General features: G+C 46.2%; 1 protein-coding gene across 1 annotated transcript; it reads left to right on the top strand.

Moving 5' to 3' along the window:
• The first annotated feature begins 8,730 nt into the window (after positions 1 to 8,730).
• LOC120910622 (gastrula zinc finger protein XlCGF17.1-like) lies at positions 8,731 to 9,492 on the top strand. The gene has a single exon (XM_040322376.1). It carries the CDS (start codon positions 8,731 to 8,733, stop codon positions 9,490 to 9,492), a length of 762 nt encoding a protein of 253 aa, XP_040178310.1.
• Positions 9,493 to 15,998: the final 6,506 nt, after the last annotated feature.

The following is a 15,998-nucleotide window of genomic DNA, read 5'->3' on the forward strand; positions in this document are numbered from 1 at the left end:
TGCCTCAGAATACGCTGATCTCTGGCTTCCTATTTTCCTGGCTTGTTCTGACTACCCGATTTGGCTACTGAACCTTGGCAACCTCAGCCTGGACTCCGACCAGGCTATGCCCCCAACGCGTTTCACTCTGCCTCCCCGGAGCTTAGTCATGGGGTGTCAGGGCTGGGCTCTGTCCTCCCTTCTCTGAGCTCAGACTGCTCAGCTGTCGATTAATTGCCAGCACTCACCATTCCACAGTGACTACACTGGTGATGATATCCTGTTTGTCAGTCAGTCTTGCTGAAGACTTAACTGGCTGACGTCATGGGGCTGTCAGGGCTGGGCTTGGTCCTCCCTTCTCTGATCTCAGGCTTCTCAGCTGTCGATTAATTGCCAGCACTCATCATTCTACAGTGACTGACCTTATGATCCTATCCTGTTAGTCAGTCAGCCTTGTTGGCTATTTAATCTGCATGGATCAGATCTCATGTGCCTTCGCCATGGTCAACATATCTAGAGACTCTCTGATGTGTTCCTGTTGAAGACTTGCCTGGCTGACGTCCCTTCTGGTTCCTGATCCAGTCTGCTGCCTCTGACTATGCTGATCTCTGGCTTCCTGATTTCCTGGCTTGTTCTGACTACCCAATTTGGCTACCAAACCCTGGCTGTTTTGACTATGTTTACCAGTTGTACCATTTTTACAATTTTTTGGCATCTCATTCTTGTTTTTTGCGCTAGTTAGTTTGCAAATGTATTCTGCCATGTCAAGAAAATGGAAAATTTCCTATCAGATACTTACCTTAATTTTTATTTCCTGATGGGCTTCATGGTAGCAGGAGTTCCCTCCCAGTGTCATGAGTAGGTTAGTTACGCAACGCAGCCTCTGGCACTGAGCAAAAATTTATAAGGACGGGGTCCTATGGGGTAGGAGCGAGGGCAAAGCTACCCAAATGTATGCTGCCATGGAGCCCATCAGGAAAGGAAAATTATGGAAATTTTCTGTTTTTCTGCCCTGAGTGTGGGAGATGTTTTTCACGATGATCAGAACTTGTCATTGTTTGATATTTTTTAACATGAAACAAATGAAAATGAAACATTTATGTTCTTAAACTCATGACATTTTTTGTGAGTGGATTGATAAATGTCTTCCTTTAGCTCTGTATGATGAAATGTTCTTTTCCTTTCCTTTATTCCTTTTTCTAACACTACAAGTAAGGCCCATCCTGTAGGTTTTAGTTTTAGTCTTAATCTTCTGTCTTAGTAGTTTGGTTTTACCGGCTTGTAGTTGTTGGAACAGTCGACTCCTCCCCCTTCTCATAAATCTCAGGACGTCTGTAGTAGACTCCAATGATAAGTCCATCACTTCATAGACCTGTCTATCATTCCTCCCGTAATTCCTCCTCCGCACCATCACCACCTCCAACCACATCACCATCACCACCTCCATCCACATCACCATAACCACCTCCATCCACATCACCACCTCCATCCACATCACCATCACCACCTCCAACCACATCACCATCACCACCTCCATCCACATCACCATCACCACCTCCATCCACATCACCACCTCCAACCACATCACCATCACCACCTCCATCCACATCACCACCTCCAACCACATCACCATCCAAAACCACATCACCAACACCGCCTCCAACCACATCACCATCTCCATCCACATCATCATCACCTCCAACCAACTCACCATCACCACCTCCATCCACATCATCATCACCTCCAACCACATCACCATCACCACCTCCAACCACATCACCACCTCCATCCACATTACCATCACCACCTCCAACCACATCACCATCACCACCTCCAACCACATCACCATCACCACCTTCATCACCATCACCACCTCCATCCACATCACCATCACCACCTCCATCCACATCACCACCTCCATCCACATCACCACCTCCATCCACATCACCACCTCCAACCACATCACCACCTCCAACCACATCACCATCACCACCTCCATCCACATAACCACCTCCAACCACATCACCACCTCCATCCACATCACCACCTCCATCCACATCACCACTACCTGCAACCACATCACCACTACCTCCAACCACATCACCTCCAACCACATCACCATCACCACCTCCATCCACATCACCATCACCACCTCCATCCACATCACCATCACCACCTCCAACCACATCACCATCACCACCTCCATCCACATCACCATCACCACCTCCATCCACATCACCATCACCACCTCCAACCACATCACCATCTAAAACCACATCACCAACACCGCCTCCAACCACATCACCATCACCACCTCCATCCACATCATCATCACCTCCAACCACATCACCATCACCACCTCCATCCACATCATCATCACCTCCAACCACATCACCACCTCCAACCACATCACCATCACCACCTTCATCACCATCACCACCTCCATCCACATCACCATCACCACCTTCATCACCATCACCACCTCCATCACCATCACCACCTCCATCCACATCACCACCTCCATCCACATCACCACCTCCATCCACATCACCACCTCCATCCACATCACCATCACCACCTCCATCCACATCAACACCTCCATCCACATCACCACCTCCATCCACATCACCACCTCCAACCACATCACCATCACCACCTTCATCACCATCACCACCTCCATCCACATCACCATCACCACCTCCATCCACATAACCACCTCCATCCACATCACCACCTCCATCCACATCACCACTACCTCCATCCACATCACCACTACCTCCAACCACATCACCATCACCACCTCCATCCACATCACCATCACCACCTCCATCCACATCACCATCACCACCTCCAACCACATCACCACCTCCAACCACATCACCATCACCACCTCCACCTCACCACGTCCCTTCTGGTTCCTGATCCAGTCTGCTGCCTCTGACTATGCTGATCTCTGGCTTCCTGATTTCCTGGCTTGTTCTGACTACCCAATTTGGCTACCATCACCACCTCCATCCACATCACCATCACCACCTCCATCCACATCACCATCACCACCTCCAACCACATCACCATCACCACCTCCATCCACATCACCATCACCACCTCCATCCACATCACCACCTCCATCCACATCACCACCTCCATCCACATCACCATCCACATCACCACCTCCAACCACATCACCACCTCCAACCACATCACCATCACCACCTCCATCCACATCACCATCACCACTAGACTATGTCTAGTGGATTGTGATAATTTTTTTTTGATATTCTGCATGAGACATTCCATGCCTTTATGATCTGCTGTCGCTGATCTATTCCATCTATTTCAAGTGGTCGAGAGGAATATCTATTTCCATGATGATCCACGTGGTTTTATGTTTTTCAATGTTTATCCACATATATTGATGGACACTTATTTGCACATTGTTTTTTCACTGCACATTTATTCTTATGAATTTCAGTTTATATGTGTTTTTAATCACTCCATATATGATATTGAGTGTTCCTATTACCACTAGCGCTACATTTTTACTCGTCACTTGTCCAATTTGTGTCACATTGTTGTGTAGCAGCTTATTATTTGTTTGTTTAGACAAGCACAATTTATTTCTCTTTCTTTTACATATCTATGAAAGTAGACACACTACTTAGTAAAACAATAGCTTTCATTTATTTCCCAAGAAAATAGGAATATACAAACACTAAACAGCAGAATATCAAAAAAAATTATCACAATCCACTAGACATAGTCTCATCTGGATGGCAAAAGAGGGCCTGAGCCTCATGGCTTAGGCCCAAGCCAATATCCATCTCACCAGCAGGCCAGGAGCGAAAGAGACCGATCTCTCTTTTTGTGTGTACTTTTTGCACAAACATTTACACCCACTCGTAACCACACCCACCTACCTCCTGTCCAATGAGATATTGCCAAGCAGTAGTCGTTGTAATATATTATATTAAAAAAAAGTGGTACTACTGCGCTACCAAATAAACTAATATGAAGGAAAAATAATCAACAGAAATAATTAAATAATAAAAGCTGCGTATCAAAAGGGTGAACAAAACCAATTAATGAATATGTAAAAAGTGAAGATAGCGCTAATATCAACTAGTGCTGATTTAGTACAATATAGTGAGTGATAATCATATTCAATTCAGTGAATAGTGTAAACATAAATTAGAAAACAACAACACTTATGAATGAATAATAATGAAAAAGCAGTGAGTTCATAATGGGTTAACCGACTAATCCCATATGCAGCACTCAGGCCACTCAGCTGATGTCTCCTTCAGACTGCCTTTCATTAGACAAACGACCCTATGCAGCAATTCAGTCAGAAACACTCCGATCGGAATATGAAAAAGAAAAAAGAGAGAGGACAAGCCTCATAGCACAATACTGTGATGACTAGAGGGATGTACAAGATAATACATCGACGGTGTACCAACTCACACATCCGCCGATACACACAGGCTCAGAGTTAGGAAAAAAGCTGCCGCTCAGTGCGATGGTCTCCTCACAAGGATGTATTCCCGTCACATAGGCTCCTCCCCCACGCGTTACGCCACTCGTCACATGGCTTAGTCATGGGTCTCCCATGACTAAGCCACGTGACGAGTGGCGTAACGCGTGGGGGAGGAGCCTATGTGACGGGAATACATCCTTGTGAGGAGACCATCGCACTGAGCGGCAGCTTTTTTCCTAACTCTGAGCCTGTGTGTATCGGCGGATGTGTGAGTTGGTACACCGTCGATGTATTATCTTGTACATCCCTCTAGTCATCACAGTATTGTGCTATGAGGCTTGTCCTCTCTCTTTTTTCTTTTTCATATTCCGATCGGAGTGTTTCTGACTGAATTGCTGCATAGGGTCGTTTGTCTAATGAAAGGCAGTCTGAAGGAGACATCAGCTGAGTGGCCTGAGTGCTGCATATTTTTTAAATATATTATATTGGCCTCTAGGGGCAGCATGGTCTATGCATCATCTCTATGAGCCCTGGGCCGTCTTAGCTAGCCCTTGGGATTCAGAGACATGAGCGGATCTTTGTGCGGGCGTAGCGGATCTTATTTACGCTACGCCGCCACAACTTAGAGAGGCAAGTGCAGTATTCACAAAGCACTTGCGTCCTAAGTTACGGCGGCGTAGCGTAAATTGGTCGGCGTAAGCCCGCCCAATTCAAATGTGGAAGAGGTGGGCGTGTTTTATGGTAATTACTCGTGACCCCACGTAAATGACGCTTCTTACGAACGGCGCATGCGCTGTCCGTGGACGTATCCCAGTGCGCATGCTCAAAATTACGCCGCAAATACTCCATGCTTTCGACGTGAACGTAACTTACGCCAAGCCCCATTCACGGACGACTTACGCAAACAATGTAAAATGCGAAAAATTCAACGCTGTTCTGACGTCCATACCTAACATTGGCAACGCCTCATAGAGCAGGGGTAACTTTACGCCGAAAAAAAGCCTTGCGTAAACAACGTAAATAAATGCGCCGGGCGCACGTACGTTTCTGAATCGGCATATCTAGGTCATTTGCATATTCGACGCGGAAAATCTACAGAAGCGCCCCTAGCGGCCAGCGTAAAATTGCACACAATTATACGCCGGCGTATGCAAGTTACGTCGGCGGAGGAAGCCTATTTTTTCAACGTATCTGCCTTTGAGAATCGGCGTAAAGATACGACGGCGCAGATTTGAAATTACGACGGCGTATCTGGAGATACGCCGCCGTAAGTTGTTTCTGAATCTGGCCCTAAGTGTTTAATTTCTATTTGCTTCTAAAGCTAGCTGTATGCTTGTCAGTGGGTAATGAATGAGAGCCCGGGTACTTTCTTTTAATTTTTTTTTCTGACAACGTTGTCACAAATAGTTTTTATTATGGTGTGGTGAAGGTTTCTGGTATTTTTGATAACATTTTGTACTAATAAACGTTACCATTTTGATAGCTACACCGCTGTGTGTTTCCGTTTGGAGTCCCTATACTTCCCTTACCTTAGTAATTTTCTTCTAGTCTTTTCTTGACTCTGGGATCCCCCACTCCACACCAGGGGTGAGCTGGTGATCTGTCACACCTATTTAATTTTTCAAGTTATGTTTTTGTCCCTTTTTTTATCATACATTTTTTCGTCAATAAACTCGGAAAATGCAGGAAACAACCCTCAAAGCCGAGTGTCTAAAACACTACGAGACGCAGTTCCTCTGAGCTCCACAAGATGGTGATCTCGCTTCTACCCAGACAGGACGTCTCTATGGAAGACAGGAAGTGATGTCACGTACAGACAGGAAGTTCCGGGTGAGAGGTGAATTGGGAGCAATAAAAGAGAAGACATTGCTGGAAGTGGCAGCAGAGGAGGTAATAAGATCTTATTTTCTATTTACACCCAGTAACCCCGTCATGTCCGTCCTCTTCCTCCATAGTCACTGTGACGTCTTTTATCTCCAGCAGATGATGATACACACATATATAGTGTGAAAACCTAGATTAACCCATTCAGAGTGAGAACATTTCCCCATTTATATACTGTATATATCTAAGGCTGAGACACAGACATGAGAGTAATACTGCGCAATGAAGTTTCTTTTTTGCCCATTCCCGTATGTTGGTGTGGTGAATTCCTGCTTGAGGTGGATCGTGTTTGGTTTCAAGGGCTCAATCATACCCCATGTATGGGAAATTGGAGTTAAAGTATCCTCATGAAGTGCATTTGGCTACTTTTGATTAAGTGGTCCATCTTTTGTGGTAAGGGTCGGTGTGAACCTTCTTTCTTGGTGGCGGACCCCTTTATACACTCCTTTGTGTGGATCAGCACTGAATGGACTTTTCTATTGGAGATATTTTTTTAATGTTTGAACTATAAACATTTATGTGCTACATTTACGGTAATATATATATATATATCCTCTATCCTTCTCTAGATCCCATGAATGAGGATGGAGGAGGACTGGAGTCACATGACTGAGAAGGTACTAAACCTCACCCTGGAGATCATCTGCCTGCTGACCGGAGAGGTGAGGAGGATTCTGGGAGGTCACATGACATCACTCTTATCTCTATTAATAAAACACAGACCTGACCGGAGAGGTGAGGAGGATTCTGGGAGGTCATATGACATGACTCTTATCTCTATTAATAAAACACAGACCTGACCGGAGGGGTGAGGAGGATTCTGGGAGGTCACATGACATCACTCTTATCTCTATTAATAAAACACAGACCTGACCGGAGAGGTGAGGAGGATTCTAACATGATATTCCTATTGGTTCTCCAATACAGAGATTTCCTCCTCTGAAGTCCGGTGATCATATGACCATCACAGTGCCTCCATGTGACTCCCTAAAACCTGAGAGACACAACATGGAGAAGATTCTAGAAGTCACCAAGAAGATGATGGAGCTGCTGACAGGAGAGGTGAGGAGGATTCTGGGAATTCTGGGACATTATCCAGTAACAGACAAGGGGTGTGTCTGGATGGTGACTGTATCATTGTGTGTGTCAGGTTCCTATAAGGTGTCAGGATATCACTGTCTATTTCTCCATGGAGGAGTGGGAGTATTTAGAAGGACACAAGGATCTCTACAAGGACGTCATGATGGACAATCAGCCGCCCCTCACATCACCGGGTAAGAGGAGACTTTATTGTAAAGGAGAGAGCAGTACGGAGGATCCACCTAGATCCCCCATCATCTGATAAACACATAGAAACAATGTATTCAGTCAGTGTGTGTGTTTCCTACAGATGGATCCAGTAATAGGAACCCACCAGAGAGATGTCCCCGTCCTCTGTATTCCCGGGATTCCACACAGGAAGATGACATCGCCCCCCACCATTATCAGGTAGATGATTGACAATTATTGGAAGATATTATTTTATACACAAGCGTGTTTGTTACAATAAATTCTTTATTATATATTTAGATTGGAAACATCTGGGATTATAATATTGTTGTTAAAGAAGAGTATAAAGAGGATGATGAGGAGTATGGTGTGGTGAAGGAGCTTTTTGAAGTACACAAGAATCTCTATAAGGATATCATGATGGAAACACCTTATACGAGGAACCCACCAGAGAGATCTCCCCCTCCTCTGTATTCCCGGGAATCCACACAGGAAGATCACACCATCCCCCACCATCATCAGGTAGGTGGAGTTGAGGGTCGGGAACATAAAGTGATTGAACACTCTGACATGTGGAGACGATGTGTGGACTCTACAAGATGATATTTTCTATGTGATCTCACATCATAAATACTTCTATGTTACAGATGTTATTTTCTGCCATTCTGTTGCTTTAGGGTGAAGATCTGATGAACATAAAAGTTGAAGAGGAAGAAGAAGAGACTTATGTGATGGGTGATCCGCAATATATGGAGGAGGATGGAATGACGAGGACATCTATAGAGGAGGACACTCCTACGGAGATCAGCACAGGTGAGCCATAACATATTCTTCTCTTATCTCTGCTTTGTTGCTGCACACTGATTGGGCGGAAGCTGAGTATTTTTAGCCAATGTCTTCTCTCGGAGGAGGTCCAAAGGACCTTTGATGGGGGGAAGAGTCCCAACTGGTTGGGACACCCACAGAGATCATTTCCTCACCCATATCTTCCTGATCCAGGTGGAATCTTGATGGAAGAGAACTAACCCTCTCAGATATATTGATGATGTTTTTCTATTTTTCCAGGACACGCCATGGAGAAACCCTCAAAGGATCGTCTCACTTTATCTCCAGGTTGTAAAATGGAAGATGAGGACATCACAGGAGATTGTGGAGGAGAAAAGACAATGAGCTCCACTATGGATGGAGGACTTCACAGTGTGGATAGACCGTGGAATCCCTCCGACTCTAAGCAACGTCGTACTGTGAGGGGTGGGGCCAGAATCAAGGAGGAGGGGGAATTTTCCCATCCTGAATATGGGGAAAATTCTTGCCCTGAATTAAGTTATTCGTCACGGAAGAGACCTCACAAGAGTGATAAGATTCGTATCTGTTCTGATTGCGGCAAATGCTTTTTATATAGATCGGAGTTCATCAGGCATCAGAGATCTCACACGGGGGAAAAGCCGTATTCCTGTTCTGTGTGTGGAAAACGTTTTACAATCAAATCAAACCTAACGAAACACGAGAGAAATCACACGGGCAATAAGGCATATTTCTGCCCTGATTGTGGGAAATGTTTTTCCCATAAATCAGAACTACTCAGACATCACAGAACCCACACGGGGGAGAAGCCGTATGCCTGCCTTCAGTGCGGGAAATATTTTTCGCAGAAGTCCAATCTTTCCAAGCATAAGAGAATGCACATGGGCGAGAAGGCGCTTATCTGTTCTGAGTGCGGGAAATATTTTCTCCATAAATCTGAGCTGATCAGACATCTTAGGTCTCACACGGGGGAGAAGCCGTACTCATGCCCTGATTGCGGGAGATGTTTTTCACTCAAGGCCAATCTGAAAACGCATCAGAGGAATCAGCTGGGTAAGAAGTCACATTCCCGTTCTTAATGTGAAAAATGCTTTCAGCACAAATCAAATCTGCCCTGATTGAGGAAAATGATACCCACAATCATCAGAACTTGTCAAACATCAACAATTTCACACAGATTTCGTTATTTTAGAAATGTAGTTTGATTTTCACTCATCTTCGGGAGAGCCTTCAAAGGAAGACATCATGAGGAGCAAGTTCAAGGGTCTCCAGACTTTCTAAACATTGGGCTAGTCAGACTTTAGGGGGGCTGCACTGTGGCCAATGGAGGAAAGAACATTTCCTGGTGTCGGTGGAAGTAAACTGTGCCCCATTATTGGTATTATGAATGGAATGAAAACGTATATAGCGCAACACATGCGAACTTAATCGCCTCTGGGCGCTTGTTGTTCCTGTCTCCTTTGGTATCAAAAGAGATGAGTCTTGATCTTTCTCCTGAACGCCAAGTGGTTCTCCTCCAACCGAATGCTGGTTGGTAAAGCGTTCCATAGTCTAGGCCCTTGGACCGCGAATCTCCTTTCTCCTTTGGACTTGTAGTTGGCTTTCGGTATCTGGAGGAGATTTTGATTGGTGGATCGCAGAACGCGATTGGGATTATGAGCTTTTTTTTTTTCGCCTATTATCTATATAATTGGGGGCATAATGGGGAGTAATAGTGCCCCATCATTGGTATCCATGGGACGAATACTGTCCCATCATTGGTGTCAATGGGAGGATTAGTGTGCCATCAATAGTGTCAGTGGGAGGAATAGTGCCCCATAACTGATGTCAGTGGAAGGAATAGTGTCCCTCATTGGTGTCAGTAGAAAGAATAGTGTCCCGTCATTGGTATCAGTAGAAAGAATTGTGTCCCATCAGTGGGAGGAATAGTGTCCCATCATTGGTATCAGTAGAAGGAATACTGTCCCATTATTGGTATCAGTGGAAGGAATAGTGTCCCATAATTGGTATCAGTGGGAGGAATAGTGTCCCACCAGTGGGAGGAATAATGTCCCATCATTGGTGTCAGTGGGAGGAATAGTGTCCCATCATTGGTATTAGTAGAATGAATAGTGTCCCATCAGTGGGAGGAATAGTGTCCCATCATTGGTGTCAGTGGGAGGAATAGTGCTCCATCATTGGTTTTAGTGGGAGGAATAGTGCTCCATCATTGGTGTTAGTGGGAGGAATAGTGTCCCACCATTGGTGTTAGTGGGAGGAATTGTGTCCCATCAGTGGGAGAAATAGTGTCCCATTATTGGTATCAGTAGAATGTATAGTGTCCCATCATTGGTATCGGTGGGAGGAATAGTGTCCCATCATTGGTATCAGTGGGAGGAATAGTGTCCCATCACTGGTATCAGTGGAAGGAATAGTGTCCCATCACTGGTATCATTAGAAGGAATAGTGTCCCATCAGTGGGAGGAATAGTGTCCCATCACTGGTATCAGTGGAAGGAATAGTGTCCCATCAGTTGGAGGAATAGTGTCCCATCACTGGTATCAGTAGAAGGAATAGTGTCCCATCAGTGGGAGGAATAGTGTCCCATCACTGGTATCAGTAGAAGGAATAGTGTCCCATCAGTGGGAGGAATAGTGTCCCGTCATTGGTATCAGTGGAAGGAATGGTGTCCCATCAGTGGGAGGAATAGTGTCCCATCACTGGTATCAGTGGAAGGAATAGTGTCCCATCAGTTGGAGGAATAGTGTCCCATCACTGGTATCAGTGGAAGGAATAGTGTCCCATCAGTGGGAGGAATAGTGTCCCATCACTGGTTTTAGTAGAAGGAATAGTGTCCCATCAGTGGGAGGAATAGTGTCCCATCATTGGTATCAGTGGAAGGAATGGTGTCCCATCAGTTGGAGGAATAGGCCCAGATTCACAGAGATCGGCGTATCTCTGTGCGGACGGAGCGAATCTCATATGCGCTTTGCCGACGTAACATAGGGAGGCAAGTACAATATTCACAAAGCACTTGCTCCCTAAGTTACGGCGGCGTAGCGTAAATGGGCCGGCGTAAGCCCGCCTAATTAAAATTAGGAAGGTAGTGGGCGTGTTGTATTAAAATTAGCCGTGACCCCATGTAAATGAATTCCCGAACGAACGGCGCATGCGCGCGCATGCTCAGAATCACGTCGAATTTACGCCCTAAGATACGACGGCTCAATGGCAACGACGTAAACGTAACCTTCGCCCTGCCACATTCACGTACGACTTGCGTAAACAACGTAAAATCCGACGTCCATACCCTAACATGACTTAGACCAGCTATTTGGTGGTTTATCTTTACGCCGGACGTACACCTTACGTAAACGGCGTAGCTTACTGCGACGGGCGCAAGTACGTTCGTGAATCGGCGTATCTAGGTCATTTACATATTCGACGCGTAAATCTATGGAAGCGCCCCTAGCGGCCAGCGTAAATGTGCGCCCAAGATACCACGGCGTAGGAGACTTAACGTCGGTCGGATGGAGCCAGAATTCAGGCGTATCTTATTACAAGAATTGGGCGCATAGATACGACGGCGCATTCATGGACTTACGCGGCATATATAAAGATACGTCGGATTAAGTCTTTGTGAATCCGGCTAATAGTGTCCCATCATTGGTGTCAGTGGGAGAAATAGTGTCCCATCATTGGTGTCAGTGGGAGGAATAGTGCCCCATCATTGGTGTCAGTGGGAGGAATAGTGTCCCGTCAGTGGGAGAAATAGTGCCCCATCATTGGTGTCAGTGGGAGGAATAGTGTCCCATCATTGGTGTCAGTGGGAGGAATAGTGTCCCATCATTGGTGTCAGTGGGAGGAATAGTGTCCCATCATTGGTGTCAGTGGGAATAATAGTGTCCCATCATTGGTATCAGTGGGAGGAATAGTGTCCCATCATTGGTGTCAGTGGGAGAAATAGTGTCCCATCATTGGTGTCAGTGGGAGGAATAGTGTTCCATCATTGGTGTCAGCGGGAGGAATAGTGTCCCATCACTGGTGTCAGTGGGAGGAATAGTGTCCCATCATTGGTGTCAGTGGGAGGAATAGTGTCCCATCATTGGTGTCAGTGGGAGGAATAGTGTCCCATCATTGGTGTCAGTGAGAGGAATAGTGTCCCATCATTGGTGTCAGTGGGAAGAATAGTGTCCCATCATTGGTGTCAGTGGGAGGAATAGTGTCCCATCATTGGTATCAGTGGAAGGAATCGTGTCCCATCATTGGTGTCAGTGGGAGGAATAGTGTCCCATCATTGGTATCAGTGGAAGGAATAGTGTCCCATCATTGGTGTCAGTGGGAAGAATAGTGTCCCATCATTGGTGTGAGTGGGAGGAATAGTGTCCCATCATTGGTGTCAGTGGGAGAAATAGTGTCCCATCATTGGTGTCAGTGGGAAGAATAGTGTCCCATCATTGGTGTCAGGGGGAGGAATGCCAGCAACAGTGGGGGGATAATGCCCCAAGATCCAGATATTCTAGACTGTAAGCTCTAACGAGCCGGGCCCTCTGATCCCTCCTGTATTGGATTGTGACTGCACTGTCTTCCCTGATGTAAAGCGCTGCACAGACTCTTGGCGCCATATAAATCCTGTATAATAATAATAAAAGCAAGTAAAGGGCCACATTTGGCCCCCCAGGCCGCAGTTTGGAGACCCCTGAGCTAGGTATTGCTTATGGATGAAGAGAAGGAAAGATGAGACTGCATGGCAGGACTGACCATTCCAGCACAGTAGTTATCTGTTAGCTTCATTTGCTTGGAGAGCGCCACCTGCTGGCTAAAAGTGGAAAATATGACATTGTCGGATGTAATGTTTCGTATTTACCTGAAGAAGCATGCTTTTCTATTTGTCACGATGTTAACATATTTGTTTTTTTTTTAGTATGAAACAAATGAAGAATAAAAATGTTCTTAAAATCCAGAATTTTTTTTGTAAGTTGGTTGATAAAAGTCTTCCTTCAGATCTGTATGACGAAATGTTCTTCTCTTTTCCTTTATTCCCTTTTTCTAACACTACAAATAAGGCCCATCCTGTAGGTTTTAGTTTTAGTCTTAATCTTGTGTCTTCGTAGTTTTGGTTTTACCGGCTTGTACTTGTTGGAACAGCCGACTCCTCCCCCTTCTGATAAATCTCAGGACGTCTGTAGTAGACTCCAATGATAAGTCCATCAGTTCATAAAGACAAAAGGTGTCCCAATACTTTTGGTAAAATAGTGTGTGGTCTTTTTTTTTTTAACAGAGACCCTAGAGCAGGGGTGCCCAACCGCTGGCCCGCGGGCCACATGTGGCCCGTGGCGCCCTCCGATGTGGCCCGCCTTGTGTTTTGCTGTGAGATGGCGGGTCGGCAAGCCCAGATCGCGGGTTCCCGACCCACCATTTCCGGGCATTAGTGCGAAGAATGGGGTCATGTGCGGTGGGGCTGGCCTATCGGTGATCGCGGCAAGGCCACGGGGCTGGCCTATCGGTGATCGCGGTGGGGCTGGCCTATCGGTGATCGCGGCCAGCCTGGAATCTCGCCTCCGCCTCCACCGCATTGTGATCACCACTGCCTTCACTTCCCTCCAGGCTCCCCCTCTCCTCCGGACTGATGAAAGCTACAAACTGCAGGTGAGGGGGTAGATACAGTCTGGGGAGAGAGGGAACAGCCAGCCAGAGTTAGAGTCAGTATAAATAAAAAAAAGTCTGGTGTCAGTATAAGTGTAGTGGTCAGTGCAGTGAAGTGGACAATGTAGTGGTCAGTGCAGTATAGTGGTCAGTGTAGTGTAGTGTAGTGGTCAGTGCAGAGGTCAGTGCAATGTAGGTGACAGTGTAGTGGTAAGTGTAGTGTAGTGGGTAGTGTAGTGGACAGTGTAGAAATCAGGTACTGTAGTGGTCAGGATAGTGGACAGGTAGGTCAGTGTAGTGGCAAGTATAGGAAGCAGGTAGGTTAGTGTAGGGGTCAGGTAGGTCAATGTAGAAATCAAGTAGGTTAGTGCAGTGGTCAGGTAGGTCAGTGTAGGAATCAGGTAGGTAGGTAGGTTAGTGTAGTGGTCAGGTAGGTTAGTGTAGTGGTCAGTGTGGGAATCAGGCTGGTCAGTACTATTGTAGGAAGGGAAGGGACTCAGGGAGTGCTAAAACTCCACAGGTTAGGGGGCGCAAATTACTTGCCTTGCCCCGGGAGCTGACAACCCACGCTACGCCACTGACGCTCATTGTGGCCCGCGACCAGTTACTAAGTCGATAAAGTGGCCCTCGCTCCTCAAAAGGTTGGGCACCCCTGCCCTAGAGAATAAAATGGTAAGCATTGCAATTTTTTTTTATGTCTCACGGTATTCGCGCAGCTGGTTTTCAAACGCAATTTTCTTTTGTAAGATATAAAGGATGATGCAAAAAACGAGGAGAGCTTTTGGCCGGGAATCCCGGTCGTGTGTATGCTCCCTCTCAGTTTTTCTGACAGGAAAACTGACAAAAACCGCCGGACAAAAAAAAAAAGAGAACCTGCTCTCTTTTTTCCCGCCGGGGATTCCCGGTGGACTTTTTCCTGGCAGTTTTCCTATGGGAAAAACTGCGATAGAGCATACACTTGTATCGGTTTTGACTTGTATAGCGCTACACATGTGAACTGAATCGCCTCTAGGCGCTTTTTGCCATCAGTGTCTTCCTGGCTGGTGCGGTCATTTACCCCGTAGGATCTCGACACGCTTGGGACACACAGTCGTACACACATATATACTGGGCCATTTTGGACAGGATCCAATTAACCTACCAGCATGTCTTTGGAGTGTGGGAGGAAACGGGAGTACCTGGAGGAAACCCAAGCGTGTTGAGATCCTACGGGGTAAATGACTGCACCAGCCAGGAAGAGCCTGGCCGCAAAAAGCGCCTAGAGACGATTCAGTGTACATGTGTAGCGCTATACAAGTCATTCATTCACCTGGTACACTTGAAATTAGACCAGGTGCATATGATCAAAACAGACACTTGTCTTACTCCAAAACAACCTGGCGCCCAACGTGGGGCGCCAGATAGTTTTGGATTCTGAAAGGGTCTGGCAATTCCTCTATTCGTCACCTGGTACCGGCTCAGACTATATCCCAATCTCAAGTTAACGAGGACAAAACAGATAGTAAGATAGGGAGAGGATTTGTCTACAGTGCCCGACTGCCACCAAGGTTGCCCCTGGCGCGTCCTCCCAAAACGTAGACTTAGTCATGGGGCAACCTTGTTGGCAGTCGAGCACTGTAGACACATCCTCTCATTATCTTACTATCTGTTTTGTCCTCGTCAACTTGAGAGTGTTATATAGTCTGAACCGGTACCAGGTGACGAATAGAGGAATTGCCAGACCCTTTCAGAATCCAAAACAATCTGGTGCCCCACGTTGGGCGCCAGATTGTTTTGGAATAAGACGAGTGTCTGTTTTTGATCATCTGCACCTGGTCTAATTTCAAGTGTAAATATACGTGCACGTAGAAGTAGAAAACACACTTGTTGCCCCGTAGGATCTTGACATGCTTGGGACACACAGTCGTACACACATATATACTGGGCCAATTTGCACAGGATCCAATTAACCTACCAGCATGTC

The sequence above is a fragment of the Rana temporaria genome, chromosome 8 (assembly GCF_905171775.1).
Source record: "Rana temporaria chromosome 8, aRanTem1.1, whole genome shotgun sequence".
NCBI lineage: Eukaryota > Metazoa > Chordata > Amphibia > Anura > Ranidae > Rana > Rana temporaria.